Source organism: Saimiri boliviensis, unplaced genomic scaffold (assembly GCF_048565385.1).
Source record: "Saimiri boliviensis isolate mSaiBol1 unplaced genomic scaffold, mSaiBol1.pri Scaffold_25, whole genome shotgun sequence".
Taxonomy (NCBI): Eukaryota; Metazoa; Chordata; class Mammalia; order Primates; family Cebidae; genus Saimiri; species Saimiri boliviensis.
In genome coordinates, this window is record NW_027412508.1 from 26,634 (window position 1) to 49,325 (window position 22,692).

General features: G+C 43.7%; 1 protein-coding gene across 2 annotated transcripts in view; it reads right to left on the reverse strand.

The window, feature by feature from the left end:
• The window catches only part of LOC141583402 (mitogen-activated protein kinase-binding protein 1-like), a 49,221-nt gene extending 26,594 nt beyond the window's left edge, over positions 1 to 22,627 (reverse strand). For both annotated transcript variants that reach the window (XM_074392569.1, XM_074392568.1), the window contains exons 1-2: positions 17,952 to 22,627; positions 17,186 to 17,408 (exon numbers count right to left, since the gene is read on the reverse strand). In XM_074392569.1, the coding sequence (XP_074248670.1) occupies positions 17,186 to 17,299 (114 nt within the window). In that variant the 5' untranslated portion in view covers positions 17,300 to 17,408; positions 17,952 to 22,627. The remainder of the gene's footprint in view (positions 1 to 17,185; positions 17,409 to 17,951) is intronic.
• Positions 22,628 to 22,692: the final 65 nt, after the last annotated feature.

A 22,692-nucleotide genomic window follows, 5' to 3' on the forward strand; every position in this document is an offset into this window, starting at 1 on the left:
AACTAGTTGGAGCTGAGTCAATTCTCCAGACTAAGATGAAAACAGCCTTAGTTTCAAAGGAAGGTGCAGTGCCACTGCTTGGAAAGGGTGAGCTGATAAGGCCTCTAGCCCTGCAGACAAGGAGACTGGATCAAAAGTTCCCAAACGTGGCAAGTCAATAAAGTACCCAAAGAAATTAAGCTTTTTTCATGTGACAGTCCCAACTCTATCCCCGCCCCATCCTCTTCCCTTGACTGCCAGATTCTCAATGAAAAGACAGTAAGTAGGGTTTCAGAGTCTGCTATTAAAGCTCTCCAGGTGGTTCTAATGATTATCAGATCGGGAACTACGAAATTAAAGCATTTGCCCTTTCATCTCCATATTTTAGCCTCTCTTGGGTTAGTCTCAATGTTCCAGGTATTTTTTCAAGAACACATGGGGGGTACAAAAAGGTCTGGCGCAGAGAGAGGACCTACAGCTGCCATTTACTGAATGAATGAATAATTTGTGCCAATAACTGTTCTAAGCGCTTCACACAGATCGTCTCATGCAATACTCTGAATCATGAAGGACTAGCGTTATCTTGATTTTACAGATGAGAGGTAAGCAGTAAGTGGAAGAACCAGGATTTAGACCTGGGGCTGTCTGGTTCCAGAAACCATGGTGCTTTGAGGAGAGAGTTCAGGGAAGTCACTATGCCTTTGTGCAAGCATCAAGGCCAGGTCTGAGAGCCAAGACAGAAGGCAGAGACCAACAAGACAGAAGGACAATAGAGACCTTTCATGCTATCTTTAACATTAACAACAACAACAACAACAAATTAGCAGCTAAAATGGGTCTAAAAAACGGGTTCTGACTTCTCCTCACTGAGATGGTTGCAAAGAAAGAGGGAGGGTCTTCCTAATGCCAGAGTATCCCATGTGGTCAGAGCTTGCCCATGTCCAGCCTATGCTAGAGCCAAATATAGTCAGAGGACGCCCGTTTCCAAGGCAACTGGCATTGCAGTGTCAGAAGCAGGAGAAGCTGATTCGTATGCAGATGGAGGAAGAGGTAAAGAAGGCGTCAGACTAGAGGGGGAGGGAATGAAGAGACTCTAGCTAAAGGGCCCAGTTATATTAATAGCACAGTCATCAGCACGTGCCCAAGTCCAGAGAGCAGATTTAACCGCTTTTACAGTGCCTGGTAGAGCCCTTCTGCCCTCCTGTTCTCTTCCACAGTTAACAGAAAGTCAAGAAAAGAAATTATCTCACTATAAGTCTGCAGAATTGGGGTGGGGGTGGAGGTTGTAAATTTTTTTTCCCCTCTAAAGTCAGTCCTCTCTACAGTACTACAGCAAGACCAGAACCACAAACAAAGCTTTATGAGCCAGAAATCTGATCATCAAAAGGATCTAATTCCTCCCTATACATACCAACTCTACACACCTGAGCTTTCTTAAACTCCTCCTTTTCTATTTTGTAACCAGGGAGAATATTAACTGTTCCTTATCTGGACGAAGTGTGCAAAGTGAAATGTGTCTCCTGGAACAAAAAGGAGAATATGGAGGGCTCTCAGTGCCCCTACAAGTGCACAGCTTATGCCATGAAACTCTCCTGGGAAGAAGGTAGGTTTCCTCAATCTATTCTCTACAAAATGCCAACATCCCAGTTTAGGCCTTCAACACATTCCTGGATATAGCAATGGCTTTCTAATCAATTTCCTTACTAGAGGCTCTTTCCTCCCTTCCTCCAACCCATCAGCATAATTTTTCCACAGCATAGCTTTGATCCATGTTCCTCCCCTGCCCAAAAGCTTTTTCAGTCGCTCCTTCCTGTCAACTAAATAAAATATAAATGTTTCAGCCTAGAATCAATGATCTCTACCCATCTCATAATTCTATTTCCTACCACTCATCTATATGAATCATGTGCATTTGTCAATCTGGACTATTCATTTTTCTGGAAAGGAGCCTCCGGGCTTTAGCTCATACTATTCTAACCTTCCCTTCCACTACTCTACACTGAAATCCTCCCTTTCCTTCCAGGACCAGCTCAAATGTCACATCCCCTCCAATTCTTTCTGTGACCACCTGGCCAGAAATGATTCCTCCCCCTCCTGGGTACTCTTACAGCAGCACTTAATTTGCCTCATTCATATGGCATGCACTGCTTAGAACCTTGTAATGAATTTCTATTCTTTATGGATTTGTCTTATCTCTCCCACCAGTCTATAAACTCCTGGAGGGCAGAGGTTGTATGTCATACAATCATATGCTTATAGCACAGGGCACAGTGTTTAATATATATTTGTTGAATCAATTTTTTAAATACTCAAAAACATTTTTAAAAAACTTAAAAATCTCTATGAATACGCTTCAGTTAATCTAAATTCTCTTACCTCCTAGAGAATTCTCCAACTATATATCAATGCCAGCCCTAAAAGCTGAAGCGGGAGATTCTGATGCCTTTCCAGAAAGACAGAGGAAGACCTAAATAACATAATCTATGTGTCATACATGATTACAAACAGAACACCCTAATCCCTGACTTTACTAAAGACATGCATGAGGCCGGGCGCGGTGGCTCAAGCCTGTAACCCCAGCACTTTGGGAGGCCGAGGTGGGTGGATCACGAGGTCGAGAGATCGAGACCATCCTGGTCAACATGGTGAAACCCCGTCTCTACTAAAAATACAAAAAATTAGCTGGGCATGGTGGTGCGTGCCTGTAATCCCAGCTACTCAGGAGGCTGAGGCAGAAGAATTGCTTGAACCCAGGAGGCGGAGGTTGCGGTGAGCCGAGATCGCGCCATTGCACTCCAGCCTGGGTAACAAGAGCGAAACTCCGTCTAAAAAAAAAGAAAAAAGAAAAAAAGACATGCATGGCATGGCTCTTCACAAATCCAACTTAAGTTATAATTAAAGAATATGTTCGAAGCTGGGTGCAGTGGCTCACGCCTGTAAATCCCACACTTTGGGAGGCCGACGCAGGTGGATCAAAAGGTAAGGAGTTCAAGACCAGCCTGGGCAACATGGTAAAACCCCTCTCCACTAAAAATACAAAAATTAGCTAGGCATGGTGTTGTGTACCTGCAGTCCCAGCTGCTTGGGAGGCTGAGGGAGAAGAACTGCTCGAACCCAGAAGGCAGAGGTTACAGTGAGCCGAGGTCACACCACTGCACTCCAGCCTGGGTGAAAGAGCAAGACTGTCTCAGAAAAAAAAAAAACAGAACGTGTTCAAGAAGATTAGAGATGGTTAAAAAATAAAAGTAATGAACCATAACCCTAAAATAAATAAATTAATTAATTAAATACAAGTGACCATGTTGATCAAAAAGAGCTTTAAATGCACTTGATAATCAGAACAGTGTTATCTCTAGGTGTTGGAATTATGCATGATTTTTTTTCTTCTTTATGCTTCTCTGTATAAAAGTTGTATGAAATCTTTTCAGAAAGCACACGTACTTCAAAAAGTATCAAAAATATTTTCTTTATCAAAGATAACCAAGGAAATATTTTTGAAACGGGCCAGGCATGATGGTGGCTCAGGCCCGTAAGCTCAATAGGAAAAAAAAAATCTACTTTGTGAGGCTGAGGCAAGCGGATCACTTGAGGTCAGGATTACGCCTGGAATCCCAGCTACTCAGGAGGCTGAAGCAAAAGAATCACTCGAACCTGGGAGGCAAAGGTTGCAGTGAGCTGAGATCCCACCACTGCACTCCAGCCTGGGTGACAGAGCAAGACTCCATTTCAAAAAAAAAAGAAAAAAAAAAGAAATGAACTGTCTCAAATTCAACAAGCTTATCACTAATCTTCAAAAACATATTTTTATGTCCTATTACTTCTTTAAAAAACAAAAAAGCTTATTATACCAGAAATATTTTTCAATAGCATTTGTGCATAACTGTATTAATAAAATGAGCATACAGATTTTAAAGTTTAAACATCTTAGATTTACATATGAAATACTCATGTTTAAACTGAAGAGACTTCCATCTTTATTTTTTTTCTACTTACAAAAATAATACAGGCTCTTTGTCAAAAATTTAAACATTACAGAAATACATAATGTAGATAGTGAACGTCCATCATAATATACTATCCCTCCCTGAGATAACCAATATTAACAAGTTTGGTATTTATAGCCTCACTTTTTAATATGCATATACTAACATATAGATGTTTTAACAAAAACATAATCATTAACATAAAAACTATTGTACAATTATTAACATAAAATTGACATAAAAAAACTGTTATGCAATTTGCTTTTTTCCCCCACTTAAGATATCTTGTGTACTCTTCCACATCAGTACATATATATTAACCTCATTCTTTCCAGCAGGTACAAGGTATTTCATTTTATGGATGTCCACCAATTCCCTACTCATAGGTACCTGGATTACTTCAAAATTTCTCTCCTATCAAAAACACCAAAAAATTCAGTTATATACACGTTTGTGCAGTAGGAGTGATTACACAGATTAAGATACCAGAATTATAACTGCTGAATCAAAAAATATGAATATGCAAAATTTTCTAATAGATACTACCAAATTGTCCTCTAAGAGAGCTAATGTATGCTTTCACTGTATCTTCACATTTTCATTTATCTTTATTTTTTTAAGAAAAAAAAAAATTTTAATAGAATATTTCACTCTGATCACAATATAATAAACTTAAATAATGGGTTATAAAATTAACACATTTTCACCCGGCCTGTAGGTTAATTCATTTCTCAAATTATTTGTCAGGATTAATTAGCCCCAAAAGAAAAAAAATTATTTCTATATCACGAGGAGCTTTTGCTGTTAAAAAGCATGCTCATCACACTGGCAGTTTCTAAACAGATACAGAAAAAATTAGGACTCTCCTCTATTCCTGGAGTTCACTGATTGACTTTTTTTTTCAATCCCCCCTAAAATCATAGCCGTAGTCCTGAAATAATAACAAAGTAGTTAGTATCAAAAAGAACTCCTGCTAAGCCTTCCTTTTGGTCAGTAAAGTAGTGTTGATACAAGTTAGAATATTGGCAAGAAAAAGGTACCAAAGATAGTTCACAATAAAAAGTCATGCAGAAAGTCTCATTTAAAATGTTGGAACAGAAGAGGTTGAGCCTACAAAAAAGGATCTCTCACAAATGGAAACTTGAGACTAAAATCTTGCCAACAAATTAGAAGAAAATTCCTTGGTACTCTGGATATCTCAGGCACAGATACTATTAGCAACCCCTTGAGGCTGTAAAGTTATTTAGAACTTAAAATGTGCTTTCAAATTCATTAAATCTCACAACGGCCCTGGGAGGGAGTCTCTAGCTCAGGGGTGACTTAGAACTCAGCCTCAAGCAATCCTCCCACCTCAGGCCTCCTAAGTAACTGGGACTACAGGCACGTCCAGTTAATTTTTTTTTTTTTTTTTTTTTTTTAACAGACGGGGTTTTACCATGTTGCCTAGGCTGGTCTCGAACTCCAGGAATCAAGTGATCTGCCCACCATGGCCTCCCAAAGTCCAGCTAATTTTTTCTTTGTTAAGTTTTTAGAGATGGGGTCTTGCTATGTTGCCCAGGCCAGTCGTGAACTCCTGGCCTCAAGTGATCCTCCTTGAGTAGCTGGGGTTAAGGTCCAAGCCACCACATCCAGCTCATGTTAACTCCTGAGAAGCTGTGTTCACTAGCCAGTTCTAGGTTTGTTATGAGGCGGTATTTCAGTGACAGCTGCTGTAGGGGCCTCACAAGAGAACCCAAAGCAGCCCGCAGAAAGAAGAGCATCCCAAGTGGAAAGGATATATTGAGAAAAGTCAGCAGCAGGTTATTATGTCATATGAAAACAACCATGGTATACAAAGATACTGTGCCCTCTCAAACAGAAGCCAACCACTAAATGTGAGGGTAATGGAGGCAGGCCTATACATTACAAGATTAGTCCTGCCGGGCCCGGTGGCTCAAGCCTGTAATCCCAGCACTTTGGGAGGCCGAGGCGGGTGGATCACGAGGTCAAGAGATCGAGACCATCCCGGTCAACATGGTGAAACCCCGTCTCTACTAAAAATACAAAAAATTAGCTGTGCATAGTGGCGCGTGCCTGTAATCCCAGCTACTCAGGAGGCTGAGGCAGGAGAATTGCCTGAATCCAGGAGGCGGAGGTTGCGGTGAGCCGAGATCGCGCCATTGCACTCCAGCCTGGGTAACAAGAGCGAAACTCCGTCTCAAAAAAAAAAAAAAAGATTAGTCCTGACAAGCAGCTTCTTGCTTTTCTCCAAAGCAGTAGCATGGAGATGCAAGAATCAGAGTTTCTGAGCATGCTCCCTGCTACTCGCCTACAACTGCAAACTGCCTACGGGCTCCCCTCCATCCAATCCATCTGCCTTGGGGCTCCCTCTGCTCAGGACAAACTGAGGCCCTGCAGGGAAGCAGAGGCCTTTAGATCTCACACTTTTGCACCTATAATGTTATCACAGTGCCTATTTGAGAGAAGAAATAAAAAGAATAGAAATTTGAGATTAGGCAAGACAAGGCACTTGCTCAAAGAACTTTGCGACGTGGAGCCAGCAGAGCCGCATGGAGTCAGGTGGGCAAGCCACCTCATTTCTGCTCATGTTCACACGAACTCATCAACAACTGTCATCAATCAGGTTAGCCTGGACATGGGACATTTTTAAGTCCATTTTCTCCCAATAGAAAGAGGTATTTCCTCCCAGCTATTCTTCACAGCTTCAAAAGCAAGGTCAGTGGTATGCTAACAGAGATAAGAAAGAGGTGAAATTCCGAAGAAAAGAGGGAGAGAGCTGAAGGAGCACTGAAACTAGTCAAGAGCAGGCGCTACAAAGTCAACCAGCCAACCAAGAACACAACAATTTGAAGCCCTGTGATACCCACACACAAAAACAACCAAGGCGTCCGTCGGTCTCCCCTTCACTCCCCAACCAACCCCAGGAGAGAAGCAGCAACTGCTTGTGGCTTACGGTCATCTGGAACTACGCAGCTGCACCCTATCAACTTGACATTCACATACCCACAGAACCAAAGGTTGCACAGTTTCCAACAAGAACGAGAAGCAGGAACAACAGTTCTGGAAATCTGGAGTTGGAGGTGGGAAGAGGAGTAAGGATGTAGACGGACAAGGGTTACTGAGTGATGGATCTAAAACAGTAGTCTGAGAAATTCATTAAATTGACTTTTATAAGGAATGTTGGGGAGAAAATATTTTTTTATAAGGAACTGTCTGTTTTTTTTTTTTCTCTCTCTCTCTCTTTGGGAACTGTCCCTTTTTCTAAGCTGAGTGCAGGATGTGCCTCTTGGCTATGGCAACACTAGGCACACTTCTGCAATCAGTGCCATACTGTGCTCATGAAGGCTCCCCGGGAGAAATGCAGAATAAAGATGAAGTGTGGGTGCTGGAGTTCAGAAAGCCCCTATCTGAAATCTAGCTTAGTCACTACTGGCTGTGTAACTACCAGCTACTCACCTGACCTCTTATCATTAGTTTTCTTAACTACAAAGTGGGGTGGTAACAGTATTTATGTTAGTGTTCTATAAAACTTGAATAAGATCGTCTATGTAAAATGCTTAGCACAGTGCCTAACACATCCTCACCCACCCTGATGACACCCCTAGCATCACATCCCTCAGAAACTGCCAACACCTTACTGTTGTTCTATTTTTTCACTTGCGTGGGGGTTACCTGGGGGAATCATTTATCATTATTTGTAATACACTATTATATTTGTATACACTCTTATGTTTGCTATATTTCATAATTTTTTCAAGTCTTGTTTGTTTTTGCTTTTGTTTTTTTTGAGACAGAGTCTCGCTCTGTCGCCAGGCGTCAGGCTGGAGTGCAGTGGCACGAGCTCGATTCACTGCAATCTCCACCTCCTGGGTTCAAGCAATGCTCCTGCCTCAGCCTCCCAATTAGCTGGGAGTACAGGCATGCACCACCATGCCCAGCTACTTTTTTTTTTTTTTTTTTTTTTTTTTTAAGTAGAGACGGGGTTTCACCATGTTGGCCAGGAATGGTCTCGAGCTCTTGGCCTCATGATCTGCTCGCCTTGGCCTCCCAAAGTGCTGGGATTACAGGCGTGAGCTACTGCACCCGGCCTAAGTCTTGTTTTTTTAAGAGCCAGCACCTGTAACAGCATCAGCCAAACTTATGAAGCAATCACCAGAAGAGCCACTAAAGGAAGACAGGTCTCAAAGCCCGATGAGAACCGTGATGAATAAGGAGCAAAGCTCAAATCCTGAACCACCAAAGAAACTCTCTTCTCAGGGTTTTTCCAAAAGAACATTGGCTAAACTGGAAAAAAAATCATCCATATGGTTTCACAAAGGGTTTGTTCCAAGATCTTCAAGTAAATTAAAATCTCAATTATAAATACAAGTGCAGGGAGTTTTTGTATTTGTTTTTAACATAGGGTCTCACTCTGTTGCCCAGGCTGGAACACAGTGGTGCCATCATCGCAGCCTCAAACTCCTGGGCTTGAGCAATCATCCCGCCTCAGTCTCCTAAGGTGTGCACCATTGTGCCTGGGATAGGAGGCAAAGAAAAATAACTTTTTTTTTTGGAGACGGAGTCTTGCTCTGTTGCCCAGGCTGGAGTGCAGTGGCACAATCTCAGCTCACTGCAACCTCCACCTCCCGGGTTCAAGTCATTCTCCTGCCTCAGCCTCCTAAGTAGCTGGGATTACAAGTGTGTGCCACCACACCCAGCTAATTTTTGTATTTTTAGTAGAGACAGGATTTCACTATGTTGGTCACACTGGTCTCAAATTCCTGACCTGCCCACCTCAGCCTCAGCCTCCCAAAGTGCAGGGATTACAGGTGTGAGCCACCATGTCTAGTGGAATATATCTTTAGCTTCATTTCAGTTTTAAGGGGAGAGATAAGGCGTATAAATTTTAAAATCCTGGCAAGAAAAAAACAAATAAACAAAAAAAGATAGGATTGTTTTACAGAAGAGGAAAGCAATCCAAAACAACACTGCACACTTTGGGAGGCCAAGGTAGGCACATCACTTGAGGCTGGGAGTAGGAGATCAGCCTGGCCAACATGGTAAAACCCCATCTCTACTAAAAATACAAAAATTAGCTATGCATGGTGGTTTATGCCTGTAATTCCAGCCTCTGGGGAGGCTGAGGCAAGAGAATCACTTGAACCAGGGAGGTGAAGGTTGCAGTGAGCCGAGGTCGTGCCACTGCACTCCAGCCTGGGTGACAGAGCGAGAGACTCTGTCTCAAAAAAGAAATTTAAAACAAGTACAGAAAACATTGTGATAAAATTGGGGGAGGGGGAATTTACTCCCTGGATATCTAGGAAGAGCTATCCATACTGTAAACTCATTGTTCTGTTAAGTGTCCTTCAAAACCAGAGGAAAATAATGTGACCAGTGAAGAAGCATTGTGGACCTGCTTCTCTAACAGTTGAAAGAAAGAAAGATTTGAAAAATCTGGACACTGAAAAATACCAACCCTAAAAATCCACACCAGCAGCTGGGTGTGGGGCTCACGTCTATAATCCTAGCACTCTGTGAGGCCGAGGCCAGTGGATCACAAGATCGAGACTTTGCTGGCCAACATGGTGAGACCCCATCACTACTGAAAATACAAAGATGAGTATGGTGGTGGGTGCCTGTAATCCCAGCTACTCAGGAGGCTGAGGCAGCAGAATCGCTGGAACCTGGGAGGCAGAGGCTGCAGTGAGCTGAGATTAAACCACTGCACTCCAGCCTGAGCAACAGAGCAAGACTCCGTCTCAAAAAAAAAATCCACACTATCCAGTCTGTCATACTTACTTTTATTTCTTGCCTTCCCCATCAACCTTTTTTTAAAAAAAAAATTTTTTTAAAGGTAATAGAAGCTAAAGTAAAATCCACAAATGGGGTAATAAACACCCAAGAAGGTGGGTAGGTCTCATTCTATACCTCTACTGAGAACTGCTATGAAAAGGAAGCTGCCAGAAAACCTGGCCTTGTCCTGCATTAAACAACGGAGCCCAGAGAAGAGGCTTAGCCTGCAGCAGTGGGAACATGAAGTATAATATGACAAATCATACTGAAAACACTGTAGCTTTATTTCTTTAACAACACTTAAGTCTGAACATGAAGTAAAACCAACAGATACTCTAAGGATGAGTGGGGACCATGCGCTCAGAGAAGCTTAGTTTGGATAAACGTAGCCCCAATTTCAAGCCCTGGACTGTTCTCCAAACAAAGGGTCAGTGATAATAGCATCAAGCCCAACTTCAGACTCATGGTGTTGGTGGGGAGGTTACAGAGGTCAGGCAGAAGCCTCATTTCTACCTGTTTTTTTCATTAGTCAAGAAATGAAAACAAACAGGTGACAAACGCAAGACATTCAAAATACCAGCAGGGAATAAGACATTGACTCAAACTGATCCAACAGGGGCCTGCCCTAAATTGCAAACTGAAAGAGAGGAAAACTTGGAAAGCAGTGGTGCTGTTCCACTCTGAAATGAGTGAGGCCAAGTAGATGAGAGGAGGTTTCGAAAGACAACTCTGAGCCTGAAGAGGCTGGGCTATTTTTAGACAGTAAAGGAAGAGGTGTTGGGTCCAGGGAGAGACGCATCCTCTCTCTCCAGTGAGAATCACTTTGAAGGCTGAGAGCAGCTGCAGGAACAGGAAGGAGGAATGAAATGAAGATCAAAGAAACAAAACTCAGAGAACACTGACATTTTTCATTGAATACCACCTGTTGTGAGGACGTCAAGACACTTCCCAAGCCTTATTTCCAGACCACCTCAGAGAAAGAAAACTGAACCAGAACTTGGCCAACGGCACTCACAAAGGCTGGTGAGGGGCGTTGCTGCTGGCCACAGGGACATCCACTTAGTCATCTACTCTAGGTGGAGAGCTCAGAGTGTGTACTGAACACTAAGAAATGACTGGAGCCTGGCCCAGAGGCAAGCGCCCCTTGTCCCAGCCAATCAGAAAGTAAGGCAGGGGCTGGGCATGGTGGTTCATGCTTGTAATCCCAGCACTTTGGGAGGCTGTGGCAGGAGGATCTCGAGGCAAGGAGTTCGAGACCAGCCTGGGCAACATAATGAAGCTCTGTCCCTACAAACAAACAAAGATAACTTAAAGAGGCGTACTGGCACACGCCTGTAGTCCCACCTACTCAGGAGGCTGAGGTGGGAGGATCGCTTGAGCACAGAAGTTCAAGGGTGCAGTGAGCCGTGACTGCACCACTGCACTGAAACCTGGATGACAGAGCAAAGGTCTCCAAAAAAAAAAAAAAAAAAAAAAAAAAAAGAAAGCAGAGGATCACTTGAGCTCAAGAGTTAAGTCCAGCCTAGGAAACACAGGGAGACCCCATCTCTTTAAAACAAAACAAACAAACAAAAACTACTGATTCCAGTGAGTCCAAAGGGAAATGGGTAGTGGAATGGTGACATGAAAGACCGGAGTGGGCTCCAGAATATTATCATAAAGTTTCCTAATCTTGCCCAAAGGGAAACTTCTGCTAATCTGCATTAGCATGGCAGTGATCAGCTCCACAGCAATGTAGTTCTCTCAAATCTACCCCTGACATAGCAGTTTTCAGAGCAATCAGTCTAGAGGTCACAGTAGAGAAAAAAAACAACAACGACAACAACAACAAGAAAAAAACCCACAAAAACCCTACTCAAAAAGAAGAGCACACTTACTTGACTAGCTTTATATACTTCATTTTTTTTTGTTTTTGCTTTTTCCGAGATGGAGTCTCATTTTGTTGCCCAGGCTGGAGTGCAGTGGTGTGATCTCAGCTCATCGCAACCTCCACCTCTTGAGCTCAAGCGATTCTCCTGCCTCAGCGTCCTGAGTAGCTGGGATTACAGGAGTGCACCACTATGCCCACGCTCGGCTAATTTTTGGGATTTTTAGTAGAGACAGTGTTTCACCATGTTGGTCAGGCTGGTCTCGAACTCCTGACCTCAGGTAATCCACCCACCTTGGCCTCCCAAAGTGCTGAGATGATAGGCATGAGCCACTGCCGCCTGGCCAGCTTTATATACTTCTAAGAAGCTTCAGTGAGTACTTGGGTATGAAGCCAATAGATTTCAGGATCCCAGCCCCGAAGGCCAGGGATTTGTAACCAGCGGTGGGCTTTTTTTTTTTTTTTTTAAGACAGGGTTTTACTATGTTGGTCAGGCTGGTCCTGAACTCCCAACCTCAGGTGATCCGCCCACCTTGGCCTCCAAAGTGCTTGGATTACAGGCGTGAGCCACCATGCCCGGCCAGCAGTGGACTTCTGGTGGAACTTAATATACACACAGCCACCAAACTCTACCCTCAAAGGTTGTGATTCCATACAGCTAAGATGGGGTCCAGGAATGCATATTTTTTAAATGTTGCACAGGTATTCTGGTGTCTCACTTCCCTCTGTGCTCCTCCCACAAGCTGAGGGCCGTCGAGCAGGAGCTCAAGATCCACAAATGCTTTAAAAATGAGTATGTGTGCTGGGCACAGTGGCTCATGCCTGTAATCCCAGTACTTTGGGAGGCTGAGGCGAGTAGATCGTGAAGTCAGGAGCTAGAGACCATCCTGGCCAACATGGTGAAACCCCATCTCTACTAAAAATACAAAAATTAGCCATGTGTGGTGGCAAGCATCTGTAGTCCCAGCTACTCAGGAGGATGAAGCAAGGGAATCACCTGAACCCATGAGGCAGAGGTAGCAGTGAGCCAAGATCGCACCACTGTACTCCATCTAGCCTGGGCGACAGGTAAGACTTTTGTCTCAAAAAAAAAAAAAAAAAAAAAAAAAAAAAAAAAAAGAGTATGCGGTTAGGCACAATGGCTCACATATGTAATCCTAGCACTTTGGGAGGCTGAGGGCAGATCACCTGAGGTCAGGAGTTAGAGACCAGCCTGGCCAACATAGTGAAACCCCATCTCTACTAAAAATACAAACAAATCAGCCTAGCGTGGTGGCACGCGCTTGTAATTCCAACTACTTGGGAGGCTGAGGAAGGAAAATCACTGGAACCTGGGAGACGGAGGTTGCAGTGAGCTGAGATTGCGCCACTGCATTCCAGCCTAAGCAATAAGAACGAAAACTCCACCTCAAAAAAAATGCCAAGGCAGGAAGATCACCTGAGGTTGGGAGTTGGAGACCAGCCTGACCAACATAGAGAAACCCTGTCTCTACTAAAAATACAAAATTAGCCAGGCATGGTGGTACATACCTGTAATCCCAGTTACTCAGGAGGCTGAGGCAGGAGAATGACTTGAACCCAGGAGGCAGAGTTTGCAGTGAGCCAAGATTGCACCATGGCACTCCAGCCTGGGCAACAAGAGTGAAACTTCATCTCAAAAAAAAAAAAAAAAAATGAGTATGAGTATGCTTCCCCAATACCAAATCATATATGTGATCAAACAGGCCGGGCGTGGAGGCTCACGCCTGTAATGCCAGCACTTTCGGAGGCAGAGGCGGGTGGATCACGAGGTCAAGAGATCGAGATCATCCTGATCAACATGGTGAAACCCTGTCTCTACTAAAAATACAAAACATTAGCTGGGCACGGTGGCGCGTGCCTGTAATCCCAGCTACTCAGGAGGCTGAGGCAGGAGAATTGCCTGAACCCAGGAGGCGGAGGTTGCGGTGAGCCAAGATCACACCATTGCACTCCAGCCTGGGTAACAAGAGCAAAACTCCATCTCAAAAAAAAAAAAAAAAAAAAAAAAAAAAAATGGAAAACACAGCCCCAACTTAGAAATGAGAGGCAGGAACTGACAAGTCTACAGGATTTGAACTTGAGTATTAACAACTGGTAACTTTAAGTCACACTTCACCAAGACTAAGCAGATTTAGCATAAAACTTTAAGTTACTCTTTTCCAATTTATTCTACTTCAGAGACTCCCCTCCCTTTGAAAAGGCTTAATAAAAATCTCAGCTCTTAGCTACTCTCTTTGCTGTAACTTAAATCTCCACCTCCACTGGCTCTCTCACACCAGCTTGTAGCCCTGTTTTTAACTAGGTCTCTCCTGAATTAAGGAGTCTACTGAGCACTGCTTTCTGCAAATGTGGACTTCTTTTCTCATGTCCTTCACACCTCATCAGGCTGCATCTCTACCTCTTTGTCACCATTTTATTAATCCTAGTTTTGACTTCTCTTCTAAAGAGCTCATAATTCCTCCTGATTATTTTATTCTCACTTATTTTCTTTTAAGTACTTACTGCTCATCTGACACTGTCCTAAATGGTGTGATGTAAAGGAAATAAAGAGCATGACCCCAACCTTGGGAAATGAAGACATATGTAAGAAACCAGTTTCAAAGTGGGGGCTGGTCAGAGAAAGCCCTGTGGCTCTGACAAATACGGAACTGGACCTAAAAATAAGTGTAGAATCTGGTGTAACGGAGAAGGCTACTTTAGATAGAAGCAAGAGTATAATTCAAAGCAGGAGGCCATCTGAAGAGCTGAATAAAGGCTTTCTGACATTTCCTTCTTTTTTTTTTTTTTTTTTTGAGGCGGAGTTTCACTCTTGTTACCCAGGCTGGAGTGCAATGGCGCGATCTCGGCTCACCGCAACCTCCGCCTCCTGGGTTCAGGCAATTCTCCTGCCTCAGCTTCCTGAGTAGCTTGGATTACAGGCACATGCCACCATGCCCAGCTAATTTTTTGTATTTTTCGTAGAGACGGGGTTTCACCATGTTGACCAGGATGGTCTCGATCTCTTGACCTTGTGATCCACCCGCCTCGGCCTCCCAAAGTGCTGGGATTACAGGCTTGAGCCACCGCGCCCGGCCCATTTCCTTCTTTGACCCCCAAAAGGGACATGTGCCTTTCTGTCTTCAAATTTTGAGAATTAGCTATCCATGAATCACACATGTCCTGTTATGATTACCCACAGCCACCACATATTAGAGCAACTCACAGAGCTTAATACACTAGAATTATCACAAGGCAGCTTTTAGAATAATCTTGGTAGAGACCTTTCACTGAAGACTGTGGGGAGTCCAGCATTGCTAGGGTCCTGGGCACACAAAGACAGCTACTTCTCTTGGGTGCTAAAGATAAGCACCAGTCATTTTGCTGCCAGACCATTCAAGGGTCATTCAACTTGAGCTAAGTATTTCTTTCACACACAGCTTTAGGACAGACAAAGCCATTTAAAGTAGTCTGAAGTACTGAATTCCTGTTTTAAACAAGGAATGGTAAATGGTCTTCCCAAGGATGCCCCTTTTCTACTGTTTTCCTGGAGAACTTTTCTCCACCTGCCTCAGGACTCATGTTTCAAGCATCCCTTCCTCGGTGAAGCCTTTCCTAATTCCCCTGAAGTGACTTAGGTCGCCTCCCCTGTGCTTCCATTAACAACTTAGGAATACTTCTAGAGCGGTACTTATCACACTATGTTTTAATTATTTGTTTACATGTCTGACTAGCCATAAGCTCTTTGATGGCAAGGGTAATGTTTTACCCCTTTATTGCACACCTAATAGGCACTCAATAAACACTTGTTAAATGCATTAGTAATACATAATATTGGAAGTCTTAAAGAATGGCAACCATATAGTAAGAATTAATAATGAAGGCTAAACCCTCATTACATGTTTCTACTACTTATACCATTCCTGGCCAGAGAAAGAGACCAAAGATTTGAGAAGATTGCTCTAATGGTGCCGGTCACTGCCAAGTTACCGGTCAAGAATAAGAGCACTTGCAGCAGTAAGAATGAACAGAGTCATATCTAAGACAATTTCTATGTTTCAGGCTTTCGCCTGCCTCAGGAGAATAGAAACAACGATTAATAAGAGACCTTGGAAGGGTCACAATGTCCACCACCACAGAACCTTCTAGCAAACTGTGATTCAGTATAACTTCTGCTGAAATATACAGGAAAGCTGTTCACCTTCTTACCAAATCCGATCAAGGTTCTGCTAAGGACTACAGAGCTGAGCTCAGTCGTCCCAGAATCCTGCCATTTGTACAGTGGCATTCTAAATCATTCCTCATGGGATTTACTCATCATTGAAGAGTTACAGACAAAGCAATAACATGCTGTGGTCTCAAATGCGTCTCCCTGTAACAATCTTGTACCACACAAGGCTATTGTGTTTACAGGCTACTAATAAGACACAAAATCTGATCTGATCCTGTGGGAATAAAGCCCTGGATTTCCTCAAGGGTTTAAATAAATGCAGTCTACTTCAGGATTCCCAAAATTCTGGGGTTCATTTAGTTGAAAAAAGCATAAAGAGGCCGGGCGCGGTGGCTCAAGCCTGTAATCCCAGCACTTTGGGAGGCCGAGGCGGGTGGATCACGAGGTCAAGAGATCGAGACCATCCCGGTCAACATGGTGAAACCCCGTCTCTACTAAAAATACAAAAAAATTAGCTGGGCATGGTGGCGCGTGCCTATAATCCCAGCTACTCAGGAGGCTGAGGCAGGAGAATTGCCTGAACTCAGGAGGCGGAGGTTGCGGTGAGCCGAGATCGTGCCATTGCACTCGAGCCTGGGTAACAAGAGTGAAACTCCATCTCAAAAAAAAAAAAAAAAAGAAAAAGAAAAAAGCATAAAGAACAAAACCCAGACAAGTGAAGGGATGGAAAGGAACTTTGCCCGTGAGGATCATCTGCAGTGGAGTGGGATGTGGCTCCTGGCATACAGTGAATGAGATAAGCAATGCTTAAGGACCATCCCCAACTGTTTTGCTGGCAGATATCTGGCTTCTTGAGTGTAATCATTCCTAGGAAGCCACGATGCCTCTTGAAGAGAAAAAAAATTTGTTTTGACCCTAGGCAAGAGCAATTACCAAGCCAATTCCTCCGACTAGGTGTTTTGGCATATTTCTTTCTGCCACTACAGTCTTACATAACCCCAGCTGTTACATTAACACCTGCAGCTACATTAGTCACAGCTTAGCCCTTCACAAGGTATGTGTTCCTACTGTCCTCTCCCAAGAAGGGAAACTGAGTCATAGCATATCAACTGGCTTCCCAAGCACATGCTTAGTGTATAGTTTGACCACAGTTGAACCCAGGTGGTAAGACCACAACTGAACCCAGGAAGGCCAGGTAGCCTTTCTCCTATTCACCTCTTCTCATTCAGCATGGCCACCCCTGCTGCTTTTTCCTTCAACCTAAAACCAAATCATTGACTGCAGAGATCACACGTGATCCTTTAGAGTCAACAAGAGCTTCTAGTTATCTTCTTTCCCAATAAACAGGAAAGTTAAAGAGGAACACGGAGCAGGAGAGGGTCGGTTTGGAAAGAGGTGGCTCCCACCAGGACTCACCTTGGAGCTGAGGTCCTCTCGTCGGTTTCCTGGCTTACTCCTGCGTAGTTTGATGGAAGGAGATCTCAGCAGATTCTTGATCCGGCTGGTAATGGTTGACCCTTCCACAGCCATTATGACGAGAAACCCCTTGGGACAGTCCCTGGCCCAGTCCTGGGTCTTGTCTCAACAGCGGCACTGTCTTCCCACTCCACAGGGCTTCCGAATATGCCCTCTCACTGACCTGAGATGGCAGAAGCCACCTTACTATCAGAGTCTTACCTTCTACCTAGCGAAGTCTGCAGCTTTTACCTCTAGGAGCTGCTCTCTCCTTTCCCCTAATTCCCACCTTCGAGCCCTGCATAGTTTCTTACAACGTTGGAAGGAAAGGCTCACAAAAAAGGGGGACAAAATCCTAAGCCACGAAGAAATGCCAGGCCCACGCCCGCCAGAGGCATTTAACTGGCGAAATGGATGGGATGGGCCCTAGTTAAGTCTCGTGGACTATCTGGTTCCCGTTAATGCCCAACTGTTCCCATGGCAACTGTAGTGTCCAAGGCAGGAGACCGCCGAGACCACCAGGGATTTCAACAGGAGGCCAGGGCACCTGCGCTAGCGGCAGTGAGGACGCAGCCCAGCAACTCGTTCTGCCACGGGAGCCTCCCTCCCCACCCCCTATCCCCCAAAGCTCGCTCTATGCTCTCCACAGTGGCTCTGAACCTTTATCTTTCACCCTCCTCTGAAGCCCCTGCTACTCGTCAGCGCCCCCGTTCGGGCCCGGCCTCACCAGCCCCGGCGAGCGAGGGCCACCACGCTCACAGCGCCCTCCGGCATCGCGCTCGACAATTTCAGCTCCGCCGCGGTAGCTGCTGCGGTAGAGGCAGCAGCAGGAGCTATGGTGGCACGAGCGGCTCAAAACGCGAACTACCGCTTGGGCCAAGATACGAGCCAGATGGGCGGAGCCGACGCGAGGGGCGCGGCCTGCAGCCAGGAGGGCGATTCCAGAGTAGATGAGCAAGGTTTACGGGGCGGAGCCAATGAAAGGGCCCAGGAAGCAGACGACTTGGGACTAGAGAACCACGGAACCCGTGCAATTGCGGGTACCGCTTTTAAAGGAAGGTCAACAGAACATTGCTTCAAAATTGAGAGAACCAAGCCTTTTATGGTATTATCAGGCCTGGTCCCCCAGAGAACTGCACTTCCCAGAGCCCCCAGACGTAACCACGCCTCCATGGTGTTAAGGTTGGCATTTGATAGGCCCGAGGGCCCTTAGCAGAAACTCCTAGCTCAGAATTAGGAGACTGAACAACAGCCTAAAAGCTGTGCTCCTAGCCACCGTTAAGTGTCGAGATTTAAAGCGGTTAGAATAGTTTCTGCTCGCAGCCCGTGCGGCACGTGGACTCAACGTGGAAACGATTCTTCTGAGTAACGCAATTCAATTGCTAAGAACACTGTTTTGCGCTACTCAACCCGATTGGTCTTAATGAAAGGGGAAAAGGGTGGCCTTGAACAGAGCTTTGGGCGTGCGGGGTAAGAGAGAAGACAAGTGTTTGTGCTATGAAATATACTGTAGGTTTCACAGGTTTTTTAGCCTCCGAAATCCCATTGTGCTCCCTCAACTAAAGCTGACCAGGACTTCGTTGCTCCAGATCTTTTCCCTTGTTCCTGTCAAAATTTAGTTGTGAATCCTTTTCCCCAAGGATGTTCCTTGATGAGGTCACTGTCAAGCTTGCTGATGATATGTCGAGGGGTAGTTTTTCTAATTCATGGCGGGGGAAACAGAGGGAATACACGGAAATGCTACATACAATATGTATTTCCCGAGTATTCTCCACTTTACTACTGTAAGAAATTACCTCAAGCCAGAGACTTGGACCCCAAGGGAATAAATAGTACACTGGTGTGTCCATCTCACCCTATCCAGATCTTTCGAAACCCTGTGGAGATGACATGTGTCAACAAGAGGGAGGAACCTCTAAGGAATTATTAGACCTTATGAAAAAGCCTAAGACAAGGGACCCAAGGGAAGTAGTACACTGGTGTATCTGTTTCACCCTATCCAGATCTTTTGAAGCCCCGAGATGACATGTGTTAGCAAGAGGGAAGAACCCCTAAATTCACTGCTTGTGTACAACAGTGAGCCTTGTACAGCCAAGTGGCAAAGCAAATATTTGCTTGTGTATACTGTAGCCACATATGAGATTTGTAAATCTCACAAGTTGACATGGAGATGATGGATGTCAGCTTTTGGAAGACCAACAATAGCATGTGGCCTTCTTCCTTTCAACCATACACTGCAAATATTATGAAACATGAAATGTGATTTTCTAATGTATTTCCCAAATCTGGAGGGAAAAAAAGGCAAGAACCATTAACTACAACATGCAAGAGATCGTTGGTTCCCTCAACCCCTTGCTAGTACATGATTTCACCTCTCCATGGGAGTAAAAGCTAATAAATGGTGCCACCTGGTGTCTTTACTTGTATGCTGCAGACCATGGCAAATGCCATCTCCATCCATCAAACTAGAGTAAAAATGTGCCCACAAGAGCTGTCTACTAACGGTTTTTGGTATCCACTAATGGTTTTCTTACCTAATCACTCACGGCCAGGTAAACGGTTTACCATCAGTCATTTCTTATCCAAAGCTACCGTAGTTTATCCCCTTACAAAAAAACATTCCCCTAATACTTTCAACTGAAGCTGGAAGACAAATCCAAACTCCTACTTTCCTTAAGATGACCCACATGAAAAACTGAAAGCAGTGTAATGAAGATGTCTTAAGTCTGGAATCTGAGAGGCCAAAACCACACTTTTTTTGTTGTTTCGTTTTTGAGATGGAGTCTCGCTCTTTCACCAGGCTGGAGTGCAGTGGTGCCATCTCAGCTCACTGCAACCTCTGACTCCCTGGTTCAAGCGCTTCTCCTACCTCAGCTTCCTGAATAGCTGGGATTAAAGGTATGTACCACCATGCCCTGCTAATTTTTGTATTTTTAGTAGAGAGGGGGTTTCACCATTTTGGCCAGGCTGGTCTTGAACTCCTGACCTCTTTAATTTGCCCGCCTTGGCCTCCCAAAGTGTTGGGATCACAGGTGTGACCCAGTGTGTCTGGCCCACACATTTTTAATTCTTCACAATTCAGTCCAACTTTTATTGTATAGGTACTATGCTGCCTTTGATATACCAATATAGGAATAAAGCTATAGGCTATTCCCATTCTTCATGAATTCCTCAGAATGTAACAGTCCCAGATCCAACGTGAACAGAAGCATTATTCACTCTTCTCCACTCAGATTTAGTCAAGCACTGTATGATATTTCAGTCAACGATCACATGATCCCATTAAATTATGAACAAATGCTGTACAGATTTATAGCCTAGGAGCAACCCGCTGTACCTGATAGCCTAGGTGTGTGGTTAAGCTATCCCATTTAAATGAGTTTGTGTAACTACAGTACACTCTATGATGTCTGCAGAACACAACTATCCAAGGTGCATTTCTCAGAACATATCCCCATCAGTAGGTGACACACGACTGTACTTGCTATCCCAATCCTCCAAAATGCAGTTAACTCTTCGTATTTCATTATCCATACACCATTTAACACTTTATTCTGCTTTTGTATGTCCTAAACATCTATACATAGTGTTTGTCAGCTTCTGAAACTCTAGATGTCTGGGAATAGATGTTATATAGTTGTCTGTTAAGCACTATACTCACTAGATCAAATTTTAAAATTCACCCTAGGTGGAACATGCAAATAAGGTAAAATTAGAAGATCCTGGAAAACAGGCTAAACATTTGCTCATCAATTCAAATATTTATTGAGCACCTTTACATGCAAGGCACTGTGAGACAGCTGAGATCAATGACTGCAGTTGGAAACAGGATAAATCTCAAAACCATGCTTCCAAGACTGCTTTCCTACTTAATGTCTTTTCTACCAGCAGAGTTTACAATAGAATTTAGCAGTTTAGATGTGTCTCAAAATTTCCAACTCATCCCATACTTTAGTCTTCCCACCCTCTTAACACAGCACCATCACTATTCTATTCAACACTACTTATGTGTAGAACAGCTCAGTCATGTCTATTATGTTATGCCTCAAATAAAAAGTTGTATTTATCCATTTCCCTCTATTTCAAAAACTGCATTTTAACTGACTTTTTCCCTCCAACTGGCAGTGAGTCTGAATATCTCAGCTTTAATTTTCTCTGCATCATTTGTGTCCATGTAAAATTTCATTAGTGGTAATACGATGACATAAAGTAGTGATGCCCTTACAGCACCTTCTTCAAAACTAACAGTTTTGTGCAAGAAATGTATTCTATTCTTGGTTATCAGTCACTCCCTATAAAAGTACCTGGAAAATGTGCTGTGCATGGTTTGTTGTTGTTGCTGTTGTTTAATTCTGGAGTGAGGGACAAGGGCTGACACTATTTTCTAGACCCATTTTCAAATTGCATCACCCTATTCCATTTCAAATAGCTCAACCAGTATAGTTAGAAAAAAAGATCATCTAAACCACTAAAACCAAAATAACAGACAGATTGTCTGGCTTTCTTGTGTGTTCAAAACATTTTCAAACTTGTTATAGACGGGGCTAGCATCAGGTATTTCATCCATAATTCCAGGGAAAAAATTGCATTTACTATAAAATTAACACAAAGTGAACCTTTCATATGACGCTTATGTAACTGGACTTGATCTGTTTAGCGACCTTAATAGATTGAGTAGTTAATGTCGAAAGGATTCCTTTAAATGTTTTTGTAAACTGTCAAATTCTTTAACATATCTTCCCTTAAGAACACCTACTGTCCTTTACCACTAAGACAGTTTGTGTGGCCAGGCGTGGTGGCTCACGCCTGTAATCCCAGCAATTTGAGAGGCTGAGGCAGACAGATCACCTGAGGTCAGGCCAACACAGTGAAACCCTGTCTCTACTAAAAATACAAAAATTAGCCGGGTGTGGTGGTGTGTGCCTGTAATCTCAGCTACTCGGGAGGCTAAGGCAGGAGAATTGCTTGAACCCAGGAGGCTTGAACCAGTGAGCCAAGATCATGTCACTATACTCTATCCTGGGCAGCAGAGCGAGACTCTGTCTCAAAAAAAAAAAAAAAAAAAAAAAAAGGGCTGTGTTTGTGTACTGTTACTCTCCAAGGTTAACAGGTAAACTGCCTTGCCCATAATGATACTGAAATGATTTTAGAATGTCTTCTAAAACAAAAACATGCCATCAGGTTGTAAACAATTTTGAAGCCTGCATGTAAAACATGCCACAAGGATTACAACACCAAAAACCTCCCTGAAATGATGTATCAGAAACTGTGAGAAAAGGAAGGGATTCCTATGATAAAACTACTTCAGTGGCACCTCTCTCAAATATATCTTAGGGAATTAGAATTCTCTACTCCAACTTGGCACAAATCTCCCAACACCAAGTTCTGCTTTAATTCTTGTAACTGATTTATTTCAGGTTTATATATTCTACCTTTCAATCACCAAACTTCTGTTCTTAGGTTTCTAA